The sequence below is a fragment of the Camelina sativa genome, chromosome 10 (assembly GCF_000633955.1).
Source record: "Camelina sativa cultivar DH55 chromosome 10, Cs, whole genome shotgun sequence".
NCBI classification, from domain to species: domain Eukaryota; kingdom Viridiplantae; phylum Streptophyta; class Magnoliopsida; order Brassicales; family Brassicaceae; genus Camelina; species Camelina sativa.
In genome coordinates, this window is record NC_025694.1 from 811,364 (window position 1) to 835,767 (window position 24,404).

General features: G+C 33.5%; 4 protein-coding genes and 2 pseudogenes across 5 annotated transcripts; 3 read left to right on the forward strand and 3 right to left on the reverse strand.

The window, feature by feature from the left end:
* On the forward strand, positions 3,281–5,801 carry LOC104716269 (probable trehalose-phosphate phosphatase H). The gene is made up of 12 exons (XM_010433661.2): positions 3,281–3,415; positions 3,504–3,706; positions 3,843–3,983; positions 4,082–4,153; positions 4,237–4,329; positions 4,435–4,491; positions 4,606–4,707; positions 4,805–4,882; positions 4,983–5,052; positions 5,145–5,215; positions 5,334–5,426; positions 5,564–5,801. Exons 1-12 carry the CDS (start codon positions 3,412–3,414, stop codon positions 5,618–5,620), a joined length of 1,041 nt encoding a protein of 346 aa, XP_010431963.1. The 5' UTR covers positions 3,281–3,411; the 3' UTR covers positions 5,621–5,801.
* LOC104719924 (putative F-box/kelch-repeat protein At4g39760) lies at positions 11,906–13,012 on the reverse strand. Its single transcript, XM_010437909.1, has one exon. The coding sequence runs from the start codon at positions 13,010–13,012 to the stop codon at positions 11,906–11,908; it is 1,107 nt and encodes a 368-aa protein (XP_010436211.1).
* LOC104719925 lies at positions 13,745–14,880 on the reverse strand (annotated as a pseudogene).
* On the reverse strand, positions 16,621–17,534 carry LOC104716270 (annotated as a pseudogene).
* Positions 18,253–20,574, forward strand: LOC104716271 (protein SCO1 homolog 2, mitochondrial-like). Of its 2 annotated transcripts, none has more exons than XM_010433662.1 (7): positions 18,253–18,527; positions 18,814–18,964; positions 19,056–19,131; positions 19,233–19,457; positions 19,550–19,639; positions 19,728–19,860; positions 19,954–20,574. In XM_010433662.1, the coding sequence occupies exons 1-7, from the start codon at positions 18,457–18,459 to the stop codon at positions 20,060–20,062; spliced, it is 855 nt and encodes a 284-aa protein (XP_010431964.1). In that variant the 5' UTR covers positions 18,253–18,456; the 3' UTR covers positions 20,063–20,574. The 2 variants fall into 2 exon arrangements, with proteins under 2 accessions (XP_010431964.1, XP_010431965.1); XM_010433663.2 differs by having other exon boundaries at positions 18,798–18,964; positions 19,954–20,093.
* On the forward strand, positions 22,272–24,313 carry LOC104716273. Its single transcript, XM_010433664.2, has 5 exons — positions 22,272–22,584; positions 22,679–22,752; positions 23,246–23,366; positions 23,476–23,787; positions 23,886–24,313. The coding sequence occupies exons 1-5, from the start codon at positions 22,468–22,470 to the stop codon at positions 24,156–24,158; spliced, it is 897 nt and encodes a 298-aa protein (XP_010431966.1). The 5' UTR covers positions 22,272–22,467; the 3' UTR covers positions 24,159–24,313.

A 24,404-nucleotide genomic window follows, 5' to 3' on the forward strand; every position in this document is an offset into this window, starting at 1 on the left:
CGAATTTTGCTTTGAACCTTGCCTTAGTGACACTTCCATTGACGCATATATATATTTATAACTTCATACAAATTAATTAACGCATTTATATATTATGTGTAATTGTGTATGAGTGTATATGTCTTTTGCTATTGGTACATTATTGTTCAAGTTAATATCTACGTATGCTTTATAAGAGGAAGCGTACACAATGTCGTTTGTTTCTTGATGCATGCTATATATTGTTGTTATGAATATGAAGAGATAATAGATTGAGAAATCAGAAAGATATGAAACTAAAAGTTACAAATATATATATATATATATTAAGGGAAAATCACTAGTTTGACCCAAATTGAGCAGTTAATTGCTAGATTAACTCCTAAAATTTGAGGGTCAGTTGGGTTAGTTTTATACCGAAAATACCCTTTTTTGCTTTGTTAGGAAAAAAAAAAGTCAATATTACCCTTGGTTAAAAATTCCTGCAATTTCATTTTTTTTTTTTTTTTTTTTATAAAAGTCTGCCATACAAGTAATGGCAGATTAATTTGTAAGTGGCAGATTTATTGTCGATGACAGTTTTTCTTTGGCAGACTTATTTTAGATGGCAGATTAATTTGCAGAGTTTGACGGCAGATTTTTTTCTATGGCAGATTTATTTGAAGTGTGTAACAACAGTTTTTTTGTGAACAACAGATTTTCTTAACGCGACAGACTTATTTATAAAGTCATGACAGATTTTCATTGTTTTAGTCAATTTTCTTGGAATTTTGTGGCAGATTTTTTATGATTGTTGTAACAGTTTTATTTTTCACTTAAAAAATCTGTCACATTGCGACAGATTTATAAACGTAAAATTAATTGCTAGTTTGACATATAGTGGTGACAGATTTTTTGTAAGTTATGACTGATTTTTGGATTGATGGAAAAATCTGTTGTTTGATAACAGATTTTCGAAAGTCTTTTTAAAATTGCTATATTGACCCACATGCACAATATACGTTATGGCAGATTTTCTTATGTTATGACAGTTGTTTTTTCCTACTAAAAAATCTGCTGCTTGATAACAGATTTATTATATATGAATACAATGATAACAAATTTGTTTTATGTTGATATAGTGACAGCAGATTTTTTAGTCATACTTTATTTTTAAAAATTATATTAAAACAATAAACATCATATTTTTTAATCATTTTGTTTTTTTCATAATCATATTTTTTAAATCAAAATATTAAATGCTATATTGTATTTTCGTTTTAAAAAAAAAATAACAAATTTTTTAGGTTTTTAGTCTATTTTTTAATCATTTTATATTTTTCATTAATCATATTTTTAAATCAAAATATTAAATGCTAATATTAAATGCTATTGTATTTTCTTTAAAAAAAAAAAACATATTTTCTGGAGTTTTAGTCTATTTTTTAATCATTTTATATTATTCATTAATCATATTTTTAAATCAAAATATTAAATGCTATATTGTATTTTCGTTTTTAAAAAAAAGCTAAAAAAAAATCTGGGTTTTTAGTCATTTTACCTAAAAATTGTGTCATTCTAGTTATTGGATAAATTGGAGTGTTAATCTAGCAATTAATTGCCAAATTTGTGTCAAACTGGTATATTTTCACATATATTAAAGTGTGGTTTGTTTTGATCGTATATGAAAATATTGTTTCAGTGTTACTGGACTTAATTGAATAAGAGTTTTAAATGCTACGTTACGACGCAGGAATAACGATTTAGGTTCCGTGGACTAGCTACAAGTAAACAAGAGATGATATTTTAAAATTATTTGTTTGGTTATCCAAGTATATATATATATATACGCTTCAATCAAATGTAAATCGAACTATCTGAAAGTAGTGGTCATAAGAATATTTCAGACTATTTTAGTCCCAAAAAATCACGTTTTATATTTGAATAAGTTTTTCCTTCTCCTAGAAGTTACTAAGAATCCGATTCAAATTCTTCTAAATTCCGCAATTAAATCATAATAATGCATGCATGCGCGCGTTAGACTATATACATCGATGTTTCCTACATCATCAGTACAAGCTTCTATGAGTTTTTGAGCATCTGAGAGATTCTGGAGTATGAAGAGAATAAAATCCCACCGACGATATATATTTTTTTTGGGGAAAATATGAATTATATTACCCAAAGGAATTACAAAAACTTTCAATGGCCAAAAGGTTAAAAAGGTAAGAGAATACTAAAAGAGGCAACAATAAGCAAAAGAGTAAAGAGAAATTTAGCTTGGAGTGAGCAAACCATTGTGAAAAGCAGTCTGCTACAACCTTTTACGTTCTATATATAGCATGCGAGCAACGTGTCCCGTGTACTTCAATCGACTTGCCCAAGGACAGAGGAAGAGGTGAAAGAGTGTAAACGGTTGTTCCTTTCACGCCAGGAAAAGTATTCTGTAGCTTCAGCTTGTGTACATGTGTGGAAAATTTTGCATAAAACGGAGATGACATGTACATGCACATTTTCACATACTGAACTTATTGGAGGGAGTCTCTAATTCCTTGGGTGAGTTAGGATACTGGAAGCGATCAGTCAGAGGTACCCCCAATTATTCAGACCAAAACCAGCAAAGTTTCCCATTCCCATAAGGCCATATAAAAGTAACCGGACCATAATTATAATAGCCAGCCAATCATTCTTCAACAAATTCCCAATAAATTTCAACAAAGTCCCAACAAATTCCCAATAAACTAACTATAACTTAAAAAAAAAAAAAACTAAAAATGTTCGATGCAGCAACGAGAAACTTTTTTTCATATTATAAAATTACATGTTAGGACCATGATTGGCTGATGAAACTCTGAGGTCTTAATTCGTAACCCGTTAAAATAATGAGCTAACGTGATGATTTTCTCTTTCTTTTTGTTTTCCAATGATATTTCGAATTAATTTGAAAATTTACAAAACACTTGATCTGGTTCTTTATATCTAATTATTATAGTTGAGTACCAGAGATTATTATTGATAAAAAACAAAATTAGGAGCAAGATGGCAAAAAGAAGAGCATATAATATGGTACCGGTGGTGCTGTTAATGGGAAGGGGACCACGCGGCGGTTGCTACAAAAAAAAAAAACGATCGGTGAGAGCGAGAAAGCCGCTTTGTGGGGACACACTCTCAATGGGTTCCAGCGTTCGGAATTCGGACACACACAATATCTGAATTTTTCTTTTTCCTTTTTTTGTTAAGTTTTATAATGTTGCCCAAAACACAAACTTTTATTTTATTTTCCTATAAATAATTTGCCACTATAAATTCAGACCATACCACACACCTTAGCCTCTGTCTCTCTCAAAGCCCACACTCACATTTCTCATTCTGTAACTCAACTCTCTTTCGTTCCATAAAAGAAAAGAAAAAAAAAAAAAAACTCTTTCGTTCGACTCACATTTACGAACTAAAATGGGTATATTGTTATTTTCTTATATACTAAACAAATACATACCCTAGTTTATATTCTCTTATATATCCTTACCTGTTTTTGTTTTTTGCAGTAAGATTCATAGAAGAAAACACAAAAACCGTGGAAAAAGAAACGGGAAACAAATCAAACAACGACGTAACAACGGCGAAGAAGAAAGTTCTTCAAGATCTTATTATCAACCATGGAGGAGGACTAATCAATTCATGGGTTGATTCAATGAGAGCTTGTTCTCCTACTCATCTTAAATCTTTGTTGAAACAAAACTCTTGGCTCGTACGTATATCATTTACTCGATCAAGCTAGCTCTATATATATATATATAATATTTACGTACATACATCTGTTTTTCCTTTCTCTTATTAATAAATAATAATAAATGGAGTACTGTATGTATATATAACTTTCGCAGACAGAACATCCATCAGCTTTGGATATGTTTGAAGACATTCTTCACCTTTCTGAAGGAAAACAAATCGTTATGTTCTTGGATTATGATGGGACTCTATCTCCCATTGTTGATGATCCTGATCGAGCTTTCATGTCTAAGAAGGTTCATTTCCATTTCCAATATCAATAAAGAAATTTACTTAATTATTGACAAAATTAAAATATTTAACTTATATTCTCTTTTGGGTCTGATTTTTTTAGATGAGGAGAACTGTGAGGAAGTTAGCAAACTGTTTCCCGACGGCCATAGTTAGTGGGAGATGCAGAGAAAAAGTATTTATTAAACTTAAAGTCTTTAAACTAATGATTTGATTAGTAATTCTTAAACTAATGATTTGATTATGACAATTTTTCAGGTTTATAATTTTGTTAAACTGACTGAGTTGTACTATGCTGGAAGTCATGGAATGGACATCAAAGGACCAGAGCAAGGTTCCAAATATGAGGAAGTAAGTTTTTTTTCATTACTTTTTACATAAATAAAAGTTTTAAACTGAAATAAATTAATATCAACTTTGATCCTCATATTTTGTTGTTGCATACAAAATTTACAGGATAGTAAATCTCTTCTTTGCCAACCAGCTACAGAGTTTCTCCCCATGATCGATGAGGTCACAATCTCCTTCAAGATTTATAGTCTCATATATTAAAAAAAAAAATTTAAAAATAATAATATAGACCTATTTTCTTGTCACTTACATTTATTTTAAATATTTTTGGTACAGGTTTATCAAAAATTAGTGCAGAAAACAAAACTTACTCCCGGAGCCCAAGTAGAGAACAATAAGTTTTGTGTGTCTGTTCACTTCCGACGCGTCAATGAAAATGTACGATAATATTCTCTCTCTTTTCTTTTTTAAATTCTATTAATCATGTACTTAAAACAAAACTAATCACTTAATTAGTTAATTTATATATTGACAGAACTGGAGTGATTTGGCCAACCAAGTTCGATCAGTAATGAAGGACTACCCTAAGCTCCGTCTTACTCAAGGAAGAAAAGTACGATATAGTATTAATTATTTAATTAGAGTTTAAGGTAAAGGACTAAGTGTTTACTTTATTAACAGAGTTTATTTATATTCTGGTATAATCATTTCAGGTTTTGGAGGTTCGTCCTATCATTAAATGGGATAAAGGCAAAGCACTCGAGTTTTTATTAGAATCACTAGGTAAAATTTTCCTCAACTATTACCTAATTAATTACGAGTGGGAATGGCTAAGATCAATAATATTAATCAAAATTAGTATTGCCTTTGTGTAGGATACGCTAACTGTACCGACGTGTTTCCTCTTTACATCGGAGATGATCGCACAGACGAAGATGCATTTAAGGTGTATATCGAGTCTTATTCTGATATTGAATTTAAATAGTTAACGTTAAATAACCTTCTTTTTTTTTGGGGTTAAAGTAAGGTTCAAAAATCTAACTAGTAAATTTTATTGAATATAGATTTTGAGAGAAAGAAGACAGGGTCTTGGCATCCTTGTATCCAAATTTCCAAAAGAGACCAGTGCGTCTTATTCTCTACAAGAGCCCGATGAGGTATATTGTGTTAAGATCTAAATTAGAAAGTTTCCATTATGTTTTAGAAGTTAAATTATTGTTATGTATGTGACCCATCTCGTACATATATTATAAGCTGATATTGTACTATTTTCTTTTTTCTTAATTGGTAACAGGTTATGGATTTCTTGCAACGTTTAGTGGAATGGAAAGAATTGAGATCTGGAGCATGATGAGAGCTTTAAGTACATAAGTTTTTTTTTAATAACTTTTTAATTTTAATATTTCCTTTTCTGTTTCCTACCTTTATTGTACTCAACGCATATATAAAATGTTTATAAGAATATTGTAGATCCATTCTCATGGAATGTATTTTTATATTATTTCAATCAATGTGGTTCTATATCATTTTCACTATGAGTCTATGTATAAATACTTTGACATGTATTTTTTCATGATTCTCAAAACGAATTGAACATATATTGGTTTAATAACATGTTTCTATTGAATTTTGACTGTTCAATCTCCACTACAAAATTCTTATACGAATTTTTGAGATTTTAAAAGGATTCCTCAGACTTAAAATTAGACAAATAATGTTATTATAAGATGGTTCAATTTTTTTTAAAACAAAAGTTTGGTTAGGATTGTGTTTCTATTTTCGGATTAAAAAAAGGAGATAGATTTATTTGACTAGATGAACGATGCGATTTTTTTTAGATCATTTTTTTCAATTCATATCAAATATAACCATATCCGCTTTTATGGATGAACCATCCTACTCTAAATTAAATTGTTTGAAGATCTTAGTTCATATATGCTATTTCTTCTAATACAGGGCTTCTCAGAAATAGAATTATAAAAGCTGTTAAAAAAAACAATAGAATCTTAAAGCTAAGCTCATCGTATGGAATCTATTTGCAAAGAAGAAGGGATCTTCTATTTTATTTTACTTTACTTTCGGAAAACATGATGAAAAACGGAATATTCTATGGGGCACAACTTGTGTGGGAAGATAGCGTCAAACAGACTCGACCTATATGATCGGATCTTTGCTTATAAAGCTTAACTAATTAAGGGAGGCTTAACTAATTAAGGGAGGCTTAACTACGTTTCTTTAAGTTTTGTTTTAAAAAAAAAAAAGACAGAAAAACGCCTAATTATGCGTAACCAATTATCTTACGATGGAATCTTATGTAACACTATTTGTAGTCTTAGGAATCCCAAGGAGAGAGCACCAAAAGAGAATCTCTCTGACATACAGCTCTAATATGTATTTTGAAGTTAATGTTCAACAGTTTGTGTATATCAAGAAGACCTCGTTCAAATGTTTTTTCCTTCTAGTTTTTAAATTCTGTGGTTTTGAATATAAACAGTAATAACATTTTTGTCCAAAAAAAAAGAAAAAACAGTAATAACATTTATAGGTTTGCCATATTCACAAAGTGCACTCTGATCACCTTAATTCGATCTTAACGTTATTTTTTTCGGATTAGGGTAACCTAAAGCAAAAAAAAAAACAGTATTTTGAAATTCACTTCGTTTTTTCCAATTTTATTTTTTCGTAAAAGCTCAAAGTCAAACGGCTGAAGTTGTAGAAGCGTGAGATAGTTATAATACAATTCCGATGCTTTACCCAAAATTGAGCATGTCGACAATCTAGATTAATAGTATTTGATTGTTAGGGTCACAATCCCATGCGGTCAAACTCAATATTTTGACTCATAAAAAGCTGCAAATCAAGATTTTCAATATTTTCCTCAACTAACGAACAAAGAAAACTAGGTCTGATCTATATAATTTTATAATCTGTTAATTAAATGACCAACTTGATTGACTTCTCATATCCTGGACTTATAATCAATTACAAGTGTGCATGTTATTATAGCTATAGCATGAGAAACAATGAAGAAAATGTTTTGTAATTAGCGATCAAAAAGTAATTAGATAAATCATTATCAGTAGTTAGGCTTTAATTGTAGTAGGGTTTTTTAGTCTTCCCACGTTATTAGCTGTCTACTTTTGAACAAACCATCAATGCTACTTCACCCATTTCCCCCGACATGCCACAAGAAGATCATTGTAAGATTTGGTGGCGTATAAATATATAATTATAATTATGAAATAGTTTAGATAATTTTGATGCTCCAAAGTTATTATGGAAGAGGATATTAATTGGTTAATTTATATGACTAACAACCCTAAGTTCTTAGGCTATGCTCTAGACTACAGTATAATGAAAATTCTAGAGCCAATTGGCCCGTGAATTGTGAAGCTCTATGGTTTGCCAATCACACACTATCGACACGTGCTGATCACTATATTTACAAAATCTGTCATATTCAAATTATTCAGTGAACCAATAACTCAGAGAGTCAGAGTATTTGATTTATAATAACAAATAAAAAATAATACTTAATGATGGAATTAGCTCTAGATCCGAATCTTTCATAGAATCATTCATAGGCCTCCCAAGTCCCAACTTATGTGCCCGTTGAGTCGTTGGAAAACAGTTTGTTAAACGTAAATTCATAGTAAAGAAGTAAACTACTTACGGATATACTTTCGGATTATACCAATCATTTTACGAGAGTATCATATTTAACAAGCGCTGAGTTTAACTAACTAAACGATACAAGAAACACGCGAGTTAACGAGTTTGAGATCTCACGGTAAAATCTTTTTTCTCATCTGGAAACCATCTAGAAAAATTCACGAAATTAAAGATTATTACAAGTTTACTAGTTATCTCTATCTCCTACTCGAACACTCTCTACTCACGTACATGCTTAAAAGCGTAGTCATTTTACTGAAATTGAGTTTGCCTATGATTGACAAAGAGACGTTGAAATAAAAAATAATAATAAAAAATCCGATGATAATTTGCCTCACGTTGACCAGAAAATATGTTATTTTGTTATGTACATATGATACCACTAATCAAACTAAGATTTGGTGCAATTCTTTCTTTCTTCTGTTCTGTGACTTAGCATTTTCTTTATACAGGTTAATTAGGGTTTTGTATTAAGGATAAAGACATGTATTAATTAACACACTACACTAAACAAATCCTTAGAAATTGTTGGAAAGCAAAAGTTACAACGGAAGAGTTGGAATCCACCAGAAAAAAAAGTGAGAGAGAGATTCTATATTGTTTTAACTTTTTAGCTTTAATTTCTCCAATTGTCCGTATAAAAGAATAAAAAAATTTCACACTCCAATTATTGGCCGACTACAAATTTTAAAAGCATATAAGCACAATAATAGTAGCATAGCATCAAACCAATTATTGGTCGCCGTAAGATTTCAAGTTTGTAGACCCTTTTTATGCATACATAGGTCAATTTAAAAAGACCCATTCCTACGAGAAAGTATGAAAATAGTAAAAGAAACCTTAATAATGCATGCCTTCTTTGAACTTTGAGTTTGGCATCAACTGAATGTGAACGCATTCAAGTTTAACGTGCTTGACTTCCTCGTATATAAATTAAAATCCGGTCTTACATTTCCATTTCAATTTAACATTTTTTTAAAAAACTGCTTAAAATTCAATTAACAATAAAAACACTCTGAAATGACATGTGCATTAGACTGATAACAGTAAAAACAATAAGCTACTAAACCAATAAAAGTAAGATAAAGAAGGCTCTTCAATTGATTAATACAAGACCAGAAGCACTACATCTTAACCATCTATTATCTATGTAACTATATTGTCTCCACATGCATTAATAAATATTTTTTGATATATTTGTCAAGTACGTTAACAAGAATATATATTTGTCAACTAAAAATGCCAAGGAACATTTCACATGACCAAGATCCCCTTTTTCGTGAATCATCTTAAGGTGTTTTATCAATGAATATCTAACACGTGTTCTCTGAAGGATGTGTTCATCATTTACGCAGCCACATCCATATATATGTAATTATGAGTATGGGAAGTTCCAAACTCTTTGGTGGCATGTGGAGGCATGTGACTCAGATGCCCTCATTAGGGGGAGCAAAACTTATGTGTCGATCTTTTACTTGAAGAATCCTCTCTGACACTTCTTAGAAATAGGAAAGTTTGTTGTATTTACATTATTTATAACAAAGTCTAAATAATTTTAGTGGACGATGGTCGGCTTTAAAATTAAAATAAAGAAGATGAAAAGGTTTATGTTTTATTATACACGGCTGCTAAGAAAGTACAAGAACCACTTCAAGAAGAAAAGAAAAAAAGCATGGGTTCCAAGTTCCAACGAGACCATGTGGAATTGTAGGATAAAGAGTTTGTATTGGTCTTTAGTTTTGTTTTTCTTTTTCTGAACAGCATTGTATTGGTCTTTAGTTATGCTGGTTTAAACCGGTATTACCATCCACTCGTTTGGTATTGGGTCTGAAAAATACTGAGTACGAAAAAAATTATGAGAAAATAAAACGTGATTGTTTAAAATTTCCATAAAAATGGGTTACGAACAAGATGAGTTATCTGTCTTAAATTCGAAAGTAGTTGAAGTGGATTAATTTGTACCCGTATAATAACAACAAACAGAAGGGAAAAAAAAAAAAACTAGTTGAGAGTCAAAGTCTGATGTTTCACCTAATCACATTCATAACCGAATGATTAGTGTGATCGATGAGAGAGGTCGGTAGACGAAACAAAATTCACAATTTCGACATGACTAACTTCATAGATAAATTAGGAGAGAGTAATAAAAAAGTAAGTTGGACACGTCTCTCAAGCGATAACCAGGCACTCTGCTGGAAAGATTCATTAATTATTTTTATTCATAGGATTAAATTTAGTTCTTATGCAGCCCACAAAAAAAAAAAAAAGTGCATGTAACGTATTGAAGTGTTAATATAGTTCATTAAATATAACACCCTTACAATTCATATTATTTATTTGTATCCTTTTATTTTTGTTATTAGCATCGATATATAATGTTGTGTTTCTTCTTTATGCTACTGGAGTAACAAATCCTATCCGACGTTTCTTTATGTCTTGAAAAGCGAACAGAGTGTGATACCTTCTCATAAACGCTAATCCGAGAAACCTACATGCCAGTTTAGTTCTCTTACTAGCGGACCTAAAATATCCGTCATCCCAGAGTCATTGATGTGCACGGTACAAACACAATGTTTGGTTGGTTTTTGACCAATGTAGCCATCTTCACTGTCCAAAAGTCTTTAAACGGCTTTGTTATGACAGGAACGTATGCACGGTCTTCTTCCAAGTGCTCCTGGTTGTATCCACCAAAAATGATTACCCCACCAGTTCATCTCAACCAATTATGGAGAAAATTTTTCTCGTGATAGATTTTTGTTTAATCAGGTTCTCTAAAATGGTGACCGTTCCCTCCACTGCGCCATACGTGGAAACTCCAAGCCATTGAACAGCACATTTTCAAAGATTTTATTTGGTGTAGCCGTACAAAATTCTGGCCCTCGAGTAGAAAACCATCAAACTCAACATTTTCTTGGGCTAAACCACCCCTTATGACACCCTTATGATACGCCATCTCCACAAATTTTCCACCTAAACAATGAGAGAATTAAAAGTTAGAACGTACGTAACTACGTATCATAGATGAATAGAGAGTTAGAATTAAGAGCATGCAAACAGAAAAATTACGGCTGGAAACGTATGTTGTGGAGGTTGACGCATCGAACTTGGGATGTCCAGGATAAGGCCACCACGCTGATGGAACCCACAGGTTACTCCTAGCCAAATCAAAGACTGTTTTAAATAATTGGCCTGGGTTTCCTAGGCTAGTTTCGCCGTAGAAGACGACTTCACGGTAGTTTTGTAGACCCACGGCTTTGGTGATATCTACATTCATCTTGATGGTAATAGTGTGGTTAGAAGATACTAACCTTGAGAAAGTATTAACAGGAGAAATATGAGAGATTACATTTTATGAAAAATGAAACTTTCGTTATTAAAAGAGTAGAATTCAAACACAATTGATGTAATGAAAAACAAAACAAAAGCTTGATATAAATTATATAGCACGAACTGATGTATAAAAATAAAACATGTGCTTAATTTGTGTGGTGTGATAAGTGTGTATCGAGGCTTTGTGGGTGTTAAACTGTAAATCATGCTTTTTGTGGGTGTTAAACTGTAAATCATGCTTTGTAGATGTTAGATTATTATCTTGCTGGGAAAGTAATTATAACTGGGCCATGGTTTAATGGGCCATAAAATGCTGTTTTAGCCCCAATAGCTCAATTTAGGTTCCGAATCGCTCGCGAAGCAATTGAGCTTAAATTGACGACCAAAAATAAATAACCTCAAAACAACAACATTGCACAAAGTAAGAGGGGAGGGTATTAAAAGCCAGCCAAAGTTTAATAGTATAATCTCACATAATGGATGTTTTCTAAAAAAATATATAAATTTTTTAAAAACAATCAAATCTCTTAAAAATATAAAACTCTAAAATATTAAAATCCTACCAAATTCTTTAAAATTTAAGTTCAATACCCCTCTAATTGACAAAGATCAAAACAAAACAGAACCGGATTAATTATATCGATACCACCATACAATCCAAGAAGGTATATGATAAAGGTACCATAAGCACATCATCAACCCATTCAATCTTGCCCCATATTTCGTCACCTCCACGACACTTTTCAAGGGAAATCATCGCACACCAAATCTTCTTGTTTCGTTTAGACAGCGTAAACCCGTCCCATACCATTACGAGTTTCCCAGCAAAGTTAACTATTTCAACCCTATCTGTTTCACGGAACTTATTTAAAAACTCCACACCTTTGATCATTCTCCAGACTTTAGACTTCGTGTCCAACCACCAGCACTTTTTGTTATGATAAATATAACGTACTTTATCAATCAGACACCATCTGTAATTTAAGGGTATATCTTTAATGTCCCAGCTACCTTCTTGAGTATCATAAATATAATACTTCTTCTCGCTATAAAGGTACATCTTTTTCTGATGAATTTCGATTTTCCTAACCCAATGTCCACGAACCTCTGGACCAGGGTCTGGCAAAGGTTCCCATGTTTGAGTCTTTATGTCGAAAACTTCTGCCCAATTCATGGATTCATCCGACGCACACCCTCCCATTACGTATATTTTAGGATATATGCCAGCAACCATTGCGTTGTTCCGGGCCATGGACATGCTAGGGGCTTTACGTAAGGTGTGAAGACTCCTATTTCTATATACCCACACAGAGGAGGAAGGAGCATCGTGTCCACCAATTATGTAGGTTTCTGAACCAACAGTCATACAGGGTATTGGTACTTGATAATTGTACGATGAAGGCAACGGCACCAGTAAATTTCCAGTAGACTTTTTCTTGATCGGGCTATTGTTGGTTAAGGTTTGATTAGGTTTTATCCAAAGAGTGAACCAACAAGGATCAGAACGAGTTGGCAATTTTAGCAATACGAAGAGGCGGGTTTCTTTAGTTCCAAGCTGAGATCTTGCCTCGTAAAGCTCGTCTGATAAGATGATTGAGCGGAATTGCTTTGATACGAGGCAGAGTATTGGGTAGTACGATCCGGAGACGTGGGCTAAGCAACTCACAACGATTTCGTGTGGTAGTGATGATAATGACGGAGATTGGTTTGTACTAAGAGGTGCGTCTTCTTGGGAGATCATAGCTCTAGGAGTTATGGCTAAATACGGTCAGCTACGTATTATCAAACAACCTTTGTTTGCTTGATATTAAAGCGATCCCTTGATCTAGTTAAAAAATATAGTTGAACCAATTAGAAAGGTAGCAGCAATCAAATGGGGATGTTAGATGACGTACTCGTTAATTAGTTAGATGGACACAAATAATTATATGAGATCTATGTATATCTTCAACAATAATGTTTACCCCAACAATTAGTTAAATTAATCTAGTGATTATAAAAATTTAATATAGATAGGAGCAATGTTGTATGATTGTATCTAGAAACTCTACCAGGTAAAATACAAAATTTTAAAATAAATGTAGATTTTTTAAATATACTGCGTGATTTATTGAATTTATAATTAATCGTTTTGTCGAATTCAACTCACACATATATATAACTAGATTTGAAAATCAAGTCATAAATTTTGATTTTCGTTAGAATATAAGAAAATTAAATTGCAAAAAGAGAAAAAGCCAAAAAGGTAGACATTGATAATGATAGGTGTAAATGGCCAATTTGCCTAACGTGTTGGTTTGATTTCTCAAATTCCATAGCTTTGATGATATACTATATGAATGTACTACCCATTGATTTTGTCAATAGTGAAAATCTGAGCATAATTTTTTAAAATACTCATAATTTAAAGAACATGACTTAAAAAACCAGTGACTTAAAAGACTAAAAACAAAAGCATGATCACAAATATTGATCAAACCGGTTTCACTTCACAACGCAAGAAAACATATGAACTAGGAACCGTACGCACAATGCTAGCCCACTCAACCTTTCCCCAAACTTCACCATCGATGCGTCTTTCAAGTGCAATCACGGCACACCAAATATTCTTGTTTTGATGACGAGGCTTCGCAAATATGTCCCACAAAATTTAGAGTTTCTCACCATAGTTAGCTATTTCAAGAAAACCAAAAGGACAGTACCGATTCAATGTAGCCAAACCCTTGATAACTTTCCATTGTTCATGCTTTGTGTCATACCACGAGCAACTTTGTCTACCACAACGGTACCATACATTCTTTATCTCACACTTTCTCTCAATCATCACGAGTGGTCTTGCGTCAAGGTCCCATTTGTCTTCTTTAGGATCATAAACATAGTCCCTCGCATGGCTGTTCTTAACGTAAATCTTTCCTTCCATCACCTCCATATATTTGATTGAAGATAAGCGTAGCTCAACCCCAGGGTCAGGTAAAGGTTCCCAAGTTCGCGTTTTTGGGTCAAAAACTTCACCCCAATAAGTAGATTCATGTCTTGAACAACCTCCCATTACGTATATTTTTTCATCGAGGACACACGCAACAACGTTGGCTCGAGTTACCGTCATGCTAGGGGTTTACGCCAGGCGTAAATAGTGCTCTTATCACAAACCCACATGAAAGAGGACGGAGTATTATCTTTGCTGATCGCGTATAACTGTGAACCAGTCTCACCGATGAACATTGGTACACGAGGAGAATACGAAGAAGGCATTGGCACCAACAAAGCATTTCCGGTGGACTTTTTCTTCTTCCCTATGTCATTGGTTAGGGTTTGATCAGGTTTTATCCAGAGACTAAACCATGAGGGAAGACAAAGATTGGGTAACTGTAAGCAGACGTGAAGGACGTTTTCATGTGTTCGAACGTGCAACCGCTCCACGTAGAGCTCCCTGGATAAGACGAAAGAGCAGAAACTCTTGCAGACTAGGGAGAGTCTCGGGTAGTACGATTTCGGTATTTGGGCTAAACAGTTTACAACGATTTCATCAGGAAGTGACAGAAACGACAGAGATGATGATGCATTTGTTTTCTTCTTTTTCTGCGGCGGTTCGACTTCGGCGGAATCCATTGAGTGCGGCAGAGACTAGGGCTTTCTTATACAAAAGTAGGGTTGAGCATGAATTTGTTAACCAACCTCGAGACGTTGGTTTTGTTTGAGGTGGTTCTACTTTAGAGTTCTCCATACTATAAAGGCGACACGATTAGGTCATTTTAGAAAGACCTTTGTCTTATATATATATACCTTTGTATTATTTTTTAATTAAAAATTGACCCCTTCATTTAGAAAGATCTTTAATTAATCGTCCCCGTTTGAAAAATAACATAATCAATATCTATCCGTTTTAGCTTCTATGAATTACAAGACAAAAGCTCTGTTCCAAGTAGTAGCAGTTTCAAACAGGGCATATATGGAGAATAGTCCTGTTTCAAGATATGTGTGATTGTAGGGTTGTTTTGTGATATTTTTTTTTGTTGACATCAAACATTCCGTTATATAAGATTCAAGGATTACATGCTTCATGCTTCCATCCAAAGGGAGCCAAACATACCAATAAACTTATATAGGAGGAAAAGTAAAATACAAACATTGTTCTTAAAATACACGACACACAAGCTTTATAGCTCGAGTTGAAACCATAAAATTGACAAAATAAACAAAGGGGACCAAATCTCCTAAAGAGAAAGAATTCATACAGAATGTGAGGCCACTCGTGATGATGGATGACCAATGTCGTATGGTCAGCCACCTTAATAACCACAAACGTTGCGAAAGAACGAACACATTTTTTGAATTCCGAACATGCACCAAAATTCCGTGAAAAGGGGTTACACGTTGGACAAGACCAAAGTCTTGTGATATTGAGTGTAGATTTTCTAAAATAAAAAAAATAGTGCAACAGTGAAAATATCTACCGATCTTAAATTAAAAAAGAATTTAGCCAATCACCCCCAACATGTTCTCTGTAAAACGATGATCGAAATTTGAAATGAGTTTTATATAGTGATAGTTAAAGAAATAGCTACAGATAATTTTAACACCTGAGTTTAGATTTAACACCAAGCACACACAAACAAATGTATCATAGTTTCATGCCAAACTATTTAATAATTAAAGGTTAAGCAAAAGCCATATAATCCATGGAACAACTTTGACGATATATACTAGCAGAACTGTATTCCTCATTGATGCTGCTAATGATTTCAGCTAGGAATATACTTAAACAATAATAATTAACTAAAAAGCCAATTCTCCACAATCAAAAACAAATTAAAACATAATGACAATTGATCAGTTCCGTATCAGTGTAGAACGCAAGAAACGGTATGAACCGAGAACGGTAAGCACAACATTACACCTCTCAACCTTTCCCCAAACTTGACCATTTTTGCGCCTTTCAAAGGCAATCAGCGCACATAAAATATTCTTGTCTTCACAAATATAACTACGACGACGAGGCTTCGTAGGCTTGTCCCACAAGAGTAAGAGTTTCCCACAGCACGTAACTGTTTCAATCAAACCACTACGACAGCTCTGGTTCAGGGAAGACAGACCCTTGACTGGTCTCCAAACTCTACATTCAGTGTCAAACCACAAGCAACTGACCCATGAAGATTTTGTTTCGACTGTAAGGTCTTTTGTTTTACTTAATTGAAAAATAACCCCTCTATCTATTTTAGGTACGCCAGAGCCAGTTTTTTTATAACATTAACATGTAAAGTAAACCTTAAAATAAAAGAAAAAAAGAATATGACATTTGGAAGAAAAGAAAAAATTACATTACACATGATAAGAAACAAAGCTCGCTAATTCACCTATATGTAAAGACAAAAAATAATTTTGTTGAGTGTGAATTAGTTTTATTTAATGAACTCACTCTCACAACTCTCGGACACAATCTCAACGTTCTTAGCATCTAATAATCCTTTAACCTTAATATAACATGTCACTGCAACTTCCTTGTCCCGTTTCACCAAGCCCGTGCCGAATCCCGCATTGAGCCCCATCGTCAATACCAAACTAACCACTTCAGGCGGCAGCATATCTGCGTTCTTGGACCCTTCTAGCTCTAGGTTGACCGTATGGGAACCCGACACAGCTAGTGAAAGCTCCGGGAAATTCCCTTGGCCGAGGTTCTTGTTTTTGTACATGAGGGAGACGAGACCTTTGTAGGTCGCCCACATGGTGGAGGTTGGGTTCTTGGATGTCAGCATAATCTCGAAATGGCGAGATTTCTCGAGTTTGTTAACGTTGAAAACCGGAGGTTCCGGCTTGAAAACAAAACCGACGATGAATGCGATCGCGCAGATGATAAGTCCGATGACGACCACAGAGATAAATATCCACATGCATCGTTTAGAACAGAATCTTTTATTATTTTTCACCGGCTCGCTATTTCTGCGTCTTTGGACGATCCTTGCATTATCTGGAGGAGAGGTCCAGTAAACCTGATCCCTTGGAACCTGCACTACGTATGTCTCGATCTCTGGGATTGGATCCGGAGGAGGAGGAGGAGGAGGAGAAGAAGATGACAAGTGTGGGGAAAGATTCAAAGAATGGTTACGAAAATGTTGTGGAGGTGAAGAAACTTGGGAGGCAGATGATGAAGGGAGTTGGGGAAGGCTGCTGGTGGGACGATGACACGTAGAAGGAGGATTAGTGGTTTTGTTTTCATTGTCGGTGGTGGTGGTGGTAGAGGTCGGAGGTAGCGGTGGCCCCTCCATCGGAATAACGGTGGAAAGGGAATATAATGTGTGGTCGTGGAGGGAGTGTAGAGACAGAGACAGAGACGGAGAAGAGAATAGAGAGGAAATGCGAACTATTGCATGGAGTGTGGCAGTAGTGGCTGTCGTTGATTTGCGTAACTTTAGTTGGTCTTTTGGACCGGATTTTTCTTGCATTTTTACCAACTCAACGAAAAAAAAAATTGTTTCCTTTTTGTTTCAACTTAATAATTGTTACCATTACATATTTGATCATTATAATTCTAAATATTATATAGTCGCAAAAGAGATAAAATTCATGGTTGTGACAATATCACAATATATAGTATTGCATTAAATCAACTACTAGCTCTCACTAAACAAGAAAACATAAATAGAGCGTCAATATGCATTGTTTCTGAATAGTTTGATATATTTGATATAGAAGATTGGCTTATTATGAGTAATATACAGTATATGAGGATTGAGGATTGAGGACTTAATGAAAATTCTTAAAAGATACTTGTTCACTAAACAAGAAAATTTAACAAGTACAGCTGAAGCGGATTGTTCACTCAAATTTGTGAACATAAAGCCCAATGCTTTTTTTGTCAATTGTAAAGCCTAAGAAGCCCAATATATCATACACAAAAATAAACTATTGAGTCAGCCCATAAAATAATTATGACATAACACACAAAATAGGAAAAAGAAGAAAAAAACAAAAGAGAAACACACGGAGACGAGCTTGGGCACCAAGAAAAAGAAAAAAAAAACTTTTTCTTCACCAAGGAAAAAGATTCTTCTGTAAGAGCGAAGTAGACGAGTTCGGGGAAAATGAGTCTAAACGATTTCACTGGAATAAGCTTTTCTGACTGAATTGAAAAAAAAAAAAAAAAATTGTCAAAGGAAGAGAGAAAGAAGAAGAACCAACAATATCGCAATGTTTCATTGTCGCCGTCTTGTTCTTTCCTGCAGATATGGTGCGAGTCAAGCCGCTACTTTTCTCCGAAGGTTCGTCAGTCTTATATTCTTAAACCCCTCTTAAACCCTAATTTTTTAATTCCTCAGTGGATCTTACTTACAGAACAAAATTGTTACTTCCATCTGCTATTAAAAATTTGCTCTCTTTGTTGGAATTTTGATGCTGATGCGAATGTTTCTTGTTGGGCTTTTCTTTGAAAGTATCAAAATTGAAGCTTTTGCTTATTTTCCTAACTGAAGAAAGTCTTGTTCTTGGAACCATTAGATTGAATCGAACCCTTGATTGATCTCAATTTCAAGACTTCTTTTTGTTTAGGTCTGGACCATCGAAACGAATTCAATCATTCAATTACAGTAAATCAACAAGACAGGGCCATGAAATGCCAGATGCTAATCCTCTCTTTCCTTTAGGAGGAGGAGGAGGAGGAACTCAAGCTTCTTCTCGTTCTCGTGCTCGTTATGCTGTTGTATAGTTTTCTCTTGTTGCTTTAACTTGTTCTTGTCTTGGATCTTTTGTTTTGGGAAAAAACCAATTCGATGCTATGTTTGCATTTTCAGCCAGCAATTGTGCTTGGATTTGCTGGATTCATCACCTTTCTTCATTACAACGATGAGAGAAGAGCAGTTCCAAAAGGTATATATATATATATACATATATATAGACTTTGATGATGCTGTTTGACACATTGGATTGATAAAAAATGCTTAGATCTTTTCTACTTGCTACTTTTGCAGGTCAAACAAGCACCAGCAGCAACAGTGGTTGTGGATGCGGTTCTAATACAACTGTCAAAGGTCCAATTATTGGAGGTCCGTTTACTCTTATGAGCACTGAAAATAAGATAGTCACTGAGAAAGATGTTTGCGGTAAATGGATTCTACTCTACTTTGGATACTCGTTTTCCCCGGATGTTGGACCTGAGCAATTGAAGATGATGTCCAAAGCAGTTGATAAACTAGGTTGACTCACTTAAACTGAGCTGAACTCCATACCTTTCACATTATAATATGATCTTTTTAGTAATGATGTCTTCTTGTCTTGATGGGAACAGAGTCTAAACATAACCAGAATATTCTGCCTGTCTTCGTCACTCTTGACCCTCAACGAGATTCGCCTTCTCATCTCCGCGCATACTTGAAAGGTCTCGGTTTTGCTTTCTGCTCCCGTGTTATACAGCTATTTTTTCGCAACCCCCTGAAGTTTTTCTGTTGCTTGTGTCTTTTTTGCAGAGTTTGACAGTAGAATACTAGGACTAACCGGAGCTGCAAGTGCAATGAGGCAAATGGCACAAGAGTATCGTGTCTACTTCAAGAAAGTTCAAGAAGACGGAGACGATTATCTCGTTGATACTTCTCACAACATGTAAGGATTCATCTTCTGAAAGCACACGCATCTTGTTCTTTCATAAGAAAGAAAGAAACAAAAGCCTAATGTTGTGATGTTTGTTTTGTATAGGTACTTGTTAAATCCGAAGATGGAGGTTGTGAGATGCTTTGGGGTTGAGTATAATCCAGATGAGCTCTCACAAGAGGTTCTTAAAGAAGTTACTTCTGTTTCACAATGAACCATTTTGACCAAATACTAAAGAGAGAAACATTATTAGGCTGCGCTCTTTGATTGTTTTCTTCAATTGGTGAATTTCATTTAGACGATTTTGTTAATCCTTCTTTTTGTCATTGAAAAAGGAAAATTAGATAGTAGATCCAGCAAACTTGTTGAAATTTTGAAATCTAAACTATATGGTATGAAGTTTCTGGAATCTTCATCCTCGCTCACAAGGAGTGGAAGAGATTGTGTCGATGCTACCGCTTTTGTTAGATCTGGAGGATGGATTTGATTTTAGAGAATAATATAAATGTAGGTGATTGAATTGGTTTGGTGGAGCATTTTGACTTCTCCTATGGAGTATGGTGTTATAGCTTTGACGAAACAAAGAATATATGTAGTGATAACTCAAATAATGTACAGTTCCTTTCATAATCCTTTGTTGGGATTTACATTTTACTAAATCATTTAGGTTTCTTTAATTATCTTTCAATGAAATAGAAATCGAAGTGATTGAATCTTTTGCTTGGATATTTTGTTGGCAAGATGTGTTTTCTTTAGTTTATTTCAATCAGAGCACAGTGAAAAGGAAACAACATACGAGTAAGTCGGTCATAAGGTCAAATAAAGGAAACTTGAGTCATAAGGTCAAATAAAAGAAAGACATAACAGAGATGTGTAAAAAAAAAGGAAACTTTGATCCCAAGACACGCGGACATAAGATGAGTCTATAAATATAGGTCTCGCCCTTACTCTTTCTCTCTATCTGATTGTTTACTGATTCTTGCAATTTACATGCTCTGATTTTTTAGGGTTCTCTTTTCTCTTATTCGATCCCTGCGCTTGCTTTAATTCTATTTCAATTACATCGCAGTCTCTCTCTCCCTCTCACCATCACAAAGTATGAAGATGCTTGACGCTAGTCCACGGAGACGGCGACGGTGTTTTGTTTTGCCGGTGATCCCAACAAAAAACTAGGTCAATTTCATCCCTTCTCTTTTTTTTTTTTTTACGCTAAGTTAAAAGGAAAAAATGTTTTCTTACTGTTTTTTTTTTCATTCAATTTTTTTTATAAATTGCTTTTTCTAAAAAAACTTTTCTAATTTTAATTAATGAAAATTGGGTAATAAGTTTACAATATGATGTGAAAACTAATCAGGTTTTGGATCCAGTCATTTGATAGTCACTTGATCGTTAGAGATTCCATAAATCGAACTTGTTTATCGCATCTTTATATAAATTTAGCATTCAATTTTCTATTTAATTTTTAAACGTTTTTATTGATTTTAAAAAACTTTTTTTTTAATTTTAATTAATGAAAAATTGGATAATAAATTTACAATATGATGTAAAAACTAATCAGATTTTGGATCCAGTCATTTGATATATTCACTTGATCGTTAGAAATTCCACAAATCAAACTTGTTTATCACATCGTTATGTAGATTTCACAATTTTCTAGATAATTTTTAAAAGGTTTTTTTTCCTTACTGATTTTAAAAGATTTAAAACTTTCATTGTCATTCTATTTTTTTTAAAAAAATTTGAACATTTTAGTCTAAAAGTTTTAATAAAATTTTAAATAATAAAAAAATAATAAAATTTGCAATATGATGTGAAAGTTAAACTGATTTTGGATCCGTCATTTAATAGTTAGAGATTTCACAATTAGTATTCAATTTCTAATTAAAAAAAAAAAGAATTTCAATTTTTCCTTATAGATTTTTTTTTTTTAAAAACAACTATTAGTTATATTTTATTTTGTTTTAAATAAATAAAAAATAGTTTTTTTTACAAAATAAAAATTAGTTATAAACTTTTTATTCATATGTTTATTATTTTACAATATGAAGTTCAAGATTTTGGTTTGAAATGAATTTGAATATTTTATAACTTATCCATACTTAACCGTTGATAAAATGTAAAATTAAAAAACCTTTATTAACTGAAAATTTGGAAAACAATATGAAACGATGATGATAACAAATTATTTATGAGCGTGGAAAAAAAAATTATTTATGAGAGTGGGAAAAAATCTACATTTTGCTTTTAATAAAGTTTTTGGTGTACTATGTAAGTATGTAGTATATTTTTTGGGGGTTTTTTTTTTTTAAAAAAAAACTATTTAAATTTAATGCTTTCAGTAGCTTTCCTCATTCAATTCGGATTGTAATGTTCAGTTTATCGAAGATTATTAAATTAAAACTCTATTTCTGTCATGAGACAATAAATAACAATTCTATTTCTGCTCTTTAGTCTTTACGCTAATCTCTTTCTATATTTTCCTTTTATGATTTTAAAGTAAAAAGAATAAAAAAGAAAAGAGAAAAGATATCTTTGAACCATTGATTGAAGTGTTTCAAGAAAAAAAAAAACCTTTTTTTCACTTGGAATCAGAAGAAAGAGAAGAAAACAAAAAAAGAAATGGAGAGAAACACGCCGGTGAGAAACCCTCACACTTCCACCGCCGATCTGCTTTCCTGGTCAGAAACCCCTCCTCCTCAACATTCTACAACCCCTTCCGCCGCTCGTTCTCACCAGGTCCGTTTGTTTCTTCATTAAATATATTCTCACTTTTTTTTGTTTTTCTATTGAGAAAGCTGAACCGTGATTTCTTCTTTCATTTATTTTACAGCCATCCGATGGAATCAGCAAGATTCTCGGCGGAGGTCAGATCACAGATGAGGAAGCTCAGTCTCTCAATAAGCTGTAAGAAGATCTATTTTAAATCTCATCCCTCATGCAAAATCTTTATTTAACCATTTCATTACCAGATCTAAGTTGAAACAGAATCGGTTCTTGAAAGGGATTGCATTTTTTTTTATTATTCACAAAAAAAAAAAAAAAATGGTTCCTTTGTTTGAATGTCAGTTCTTTTTATTTTATTTTGTGATATCATCATTTTGAAGCAATGATGAACTTATGAAAAGAGATTGGTCAAATGCTTTTTTGGCTTATCTGAGGATTTTTTTTTAATTCTATATTTTATTACATTCATTGTTCTCATCAAGCCCCACCATTTACATGTCAATCTACTACTGTTTCATTATCTCTATTGAGGAGTTCTTTGTCTCTTCTTTGTTGATACTTATAATTTAGCTTTACCTAATTTGCTTATACTTTCCATGATCTGCTAGTGTTAAAGGTTGAATCTTTACTTGTTTTTTAAGGCTATTTTATTCTTTTTTTTTTTTGTTTACAGGAAGAATTGTTCAGGGTACAAGTTGAAAGAGATGACTGGGAGTGGCATATTTACTGATAAGGCAAAAGTTGGGTCTGATTCCGATGCTACTGATCCAAAGACTGGACTCCGTTACTATCAGGTAACTTATACTTTTCTTGTGACTCTCATGTTTGTTTCAACAGATTTTGAAACATGTGTATTTCAGAAATGGTAGTTAGGTAATAATAATGTATTTCTGAAATTTGCAGCAAACTCTGAATGGGATGAGTCAGATATCTTTCAGCGCTGACGGGAATGTTTCCCCTAAGAAACCAACCACTTTAACCGAGGTTGCAAAGCAAAGAGAGCTTAGCGGAAACTTGCTCACCGAGGCTGACTTAAAGAGCAACAAGCAGATATCAAGTGCTAAGATCGAAGAGATCAGCGGTCATAACATCTTTGGACCTCCACCTGAGATTCAGCCTCGATCTTTGGCTGCTGCTCAACAAGAAGCTAGAGGTAACAGAGACATGGGAGAGCCTGCACCAAGGAACTTACGTACTTCTGTTAAAGTTTCCAATGTAAGTATACTTTATCTTGGCAATGCTTTTTTGAAAAGTTTTACTTTCTCTTCGATTTGAGATTGTTATTTTTTTTTTTTGCATAATTTTGCAAACAGCCAGCAGGAGGACAAAGCAACATACTATTCAGTGAAGAACCTGTTGTGAAGACATCAAAGAAGATACATAACCAGAAGTTTCAGGAACTCACTGGCAACGGTATTTTCAAAGGCGACGAATCACCTGGTACTGCAGATAAGCAGTTAAGCTCAGCTAAACTAAGGGAAATGAGTGGAAACAATATTTTCGCAGACGGGAAGTCAGAATCCCGAGACTACTTTGGTGGTATGAGGAAGCCTCCCGGCGGTGAAAGCAGCATTTCATTGGTTTAAGGACTGGGAGACTATCACGTTTCAGGTTCTTTAGAGTTAAGTTACCTAGAGTCTTCATCTATTTGTACGGTTCGTTAATAAACACTCTTGGTGTTGTTGTTTTTAGTAGCTACATTGAAGTTCATAACTTTATATAAGATCCTTTGTTGTGACAATTTTAGTCTTCACTTTAGAAAAAAAAAAAAAAGAAAAAGCAGAGTATGGCTCGATACGTCGTCGTTCTGATTGGAACAAACAAAAAGTAGA

Bases quoted from the DNA above. Each gene is read 5' to 3' on its own strand.
- LOC104716271 (XM_010433662.1), top strand. From the start codon at position 18,457: ATGTTTCATTGTCGCCGTCTTGTTCTTTCCTGCAGATATGGTGCGAGT. The intron at 18,965-19,055 runs GTATAGTTTTCT...TTGCATTTTCAG, and splicing joins CTCGTGCTCGTTATGCTGTT to CCAGCAATTGTGCTTGGATT. The intron at 19,861-19,953 runs GTAAGGATTCAT...TGTTTTGTATAG, and splicing joins GTTGATACTTCTCACAACAT to GTACTTGTTAAATCCGAAGA.
- LOC104716269 (XM_010433661.2), top strand. The intron at 3,984-4,081 runs GTTCATTTCCAT...TGATTTTTTTAG, and splicing joins GAGCTTTCATGTCTAAGAAG to ATGAGGAGAACTGTGAGGAA. The intron at 4,492-4,605 runs GTCACAATCTCC...TTTTTGGTACAG, and splicing joins TTCTCCCCATGATCGATGAG to GTTTATCAAAAATTAGTGCA.
- LOC104716273 (XM_010433664.2), top strand. From the start codon at position 22,468: ATGGAGAGAAACACGCCGGTGAGAAACCCTCACACTTCCACCGCCGAT. The intron at 22,585-22,678 runs GTCCGTTTGTTT...TTTATTTTACAG, and splicing joins CCGCCGCTCGTTCTCACCAG to CCATCCGATGGAATCAGCAA. The intron at 23,788-23,885 runs GTAAGTATACTT...TTTTGCAAACAG, and splicing joins CTTCTGTTAAAGTTTCCAAT to CCAGCAGGAGGACAAAGCAA.
- LOC104719924 (XM_010437909.1), bottom strand. From the start codon at position 13,012: ATGATCTCCCAAGAAGACGCACCTCTTAGTACAAACCAATCTCCGTCA.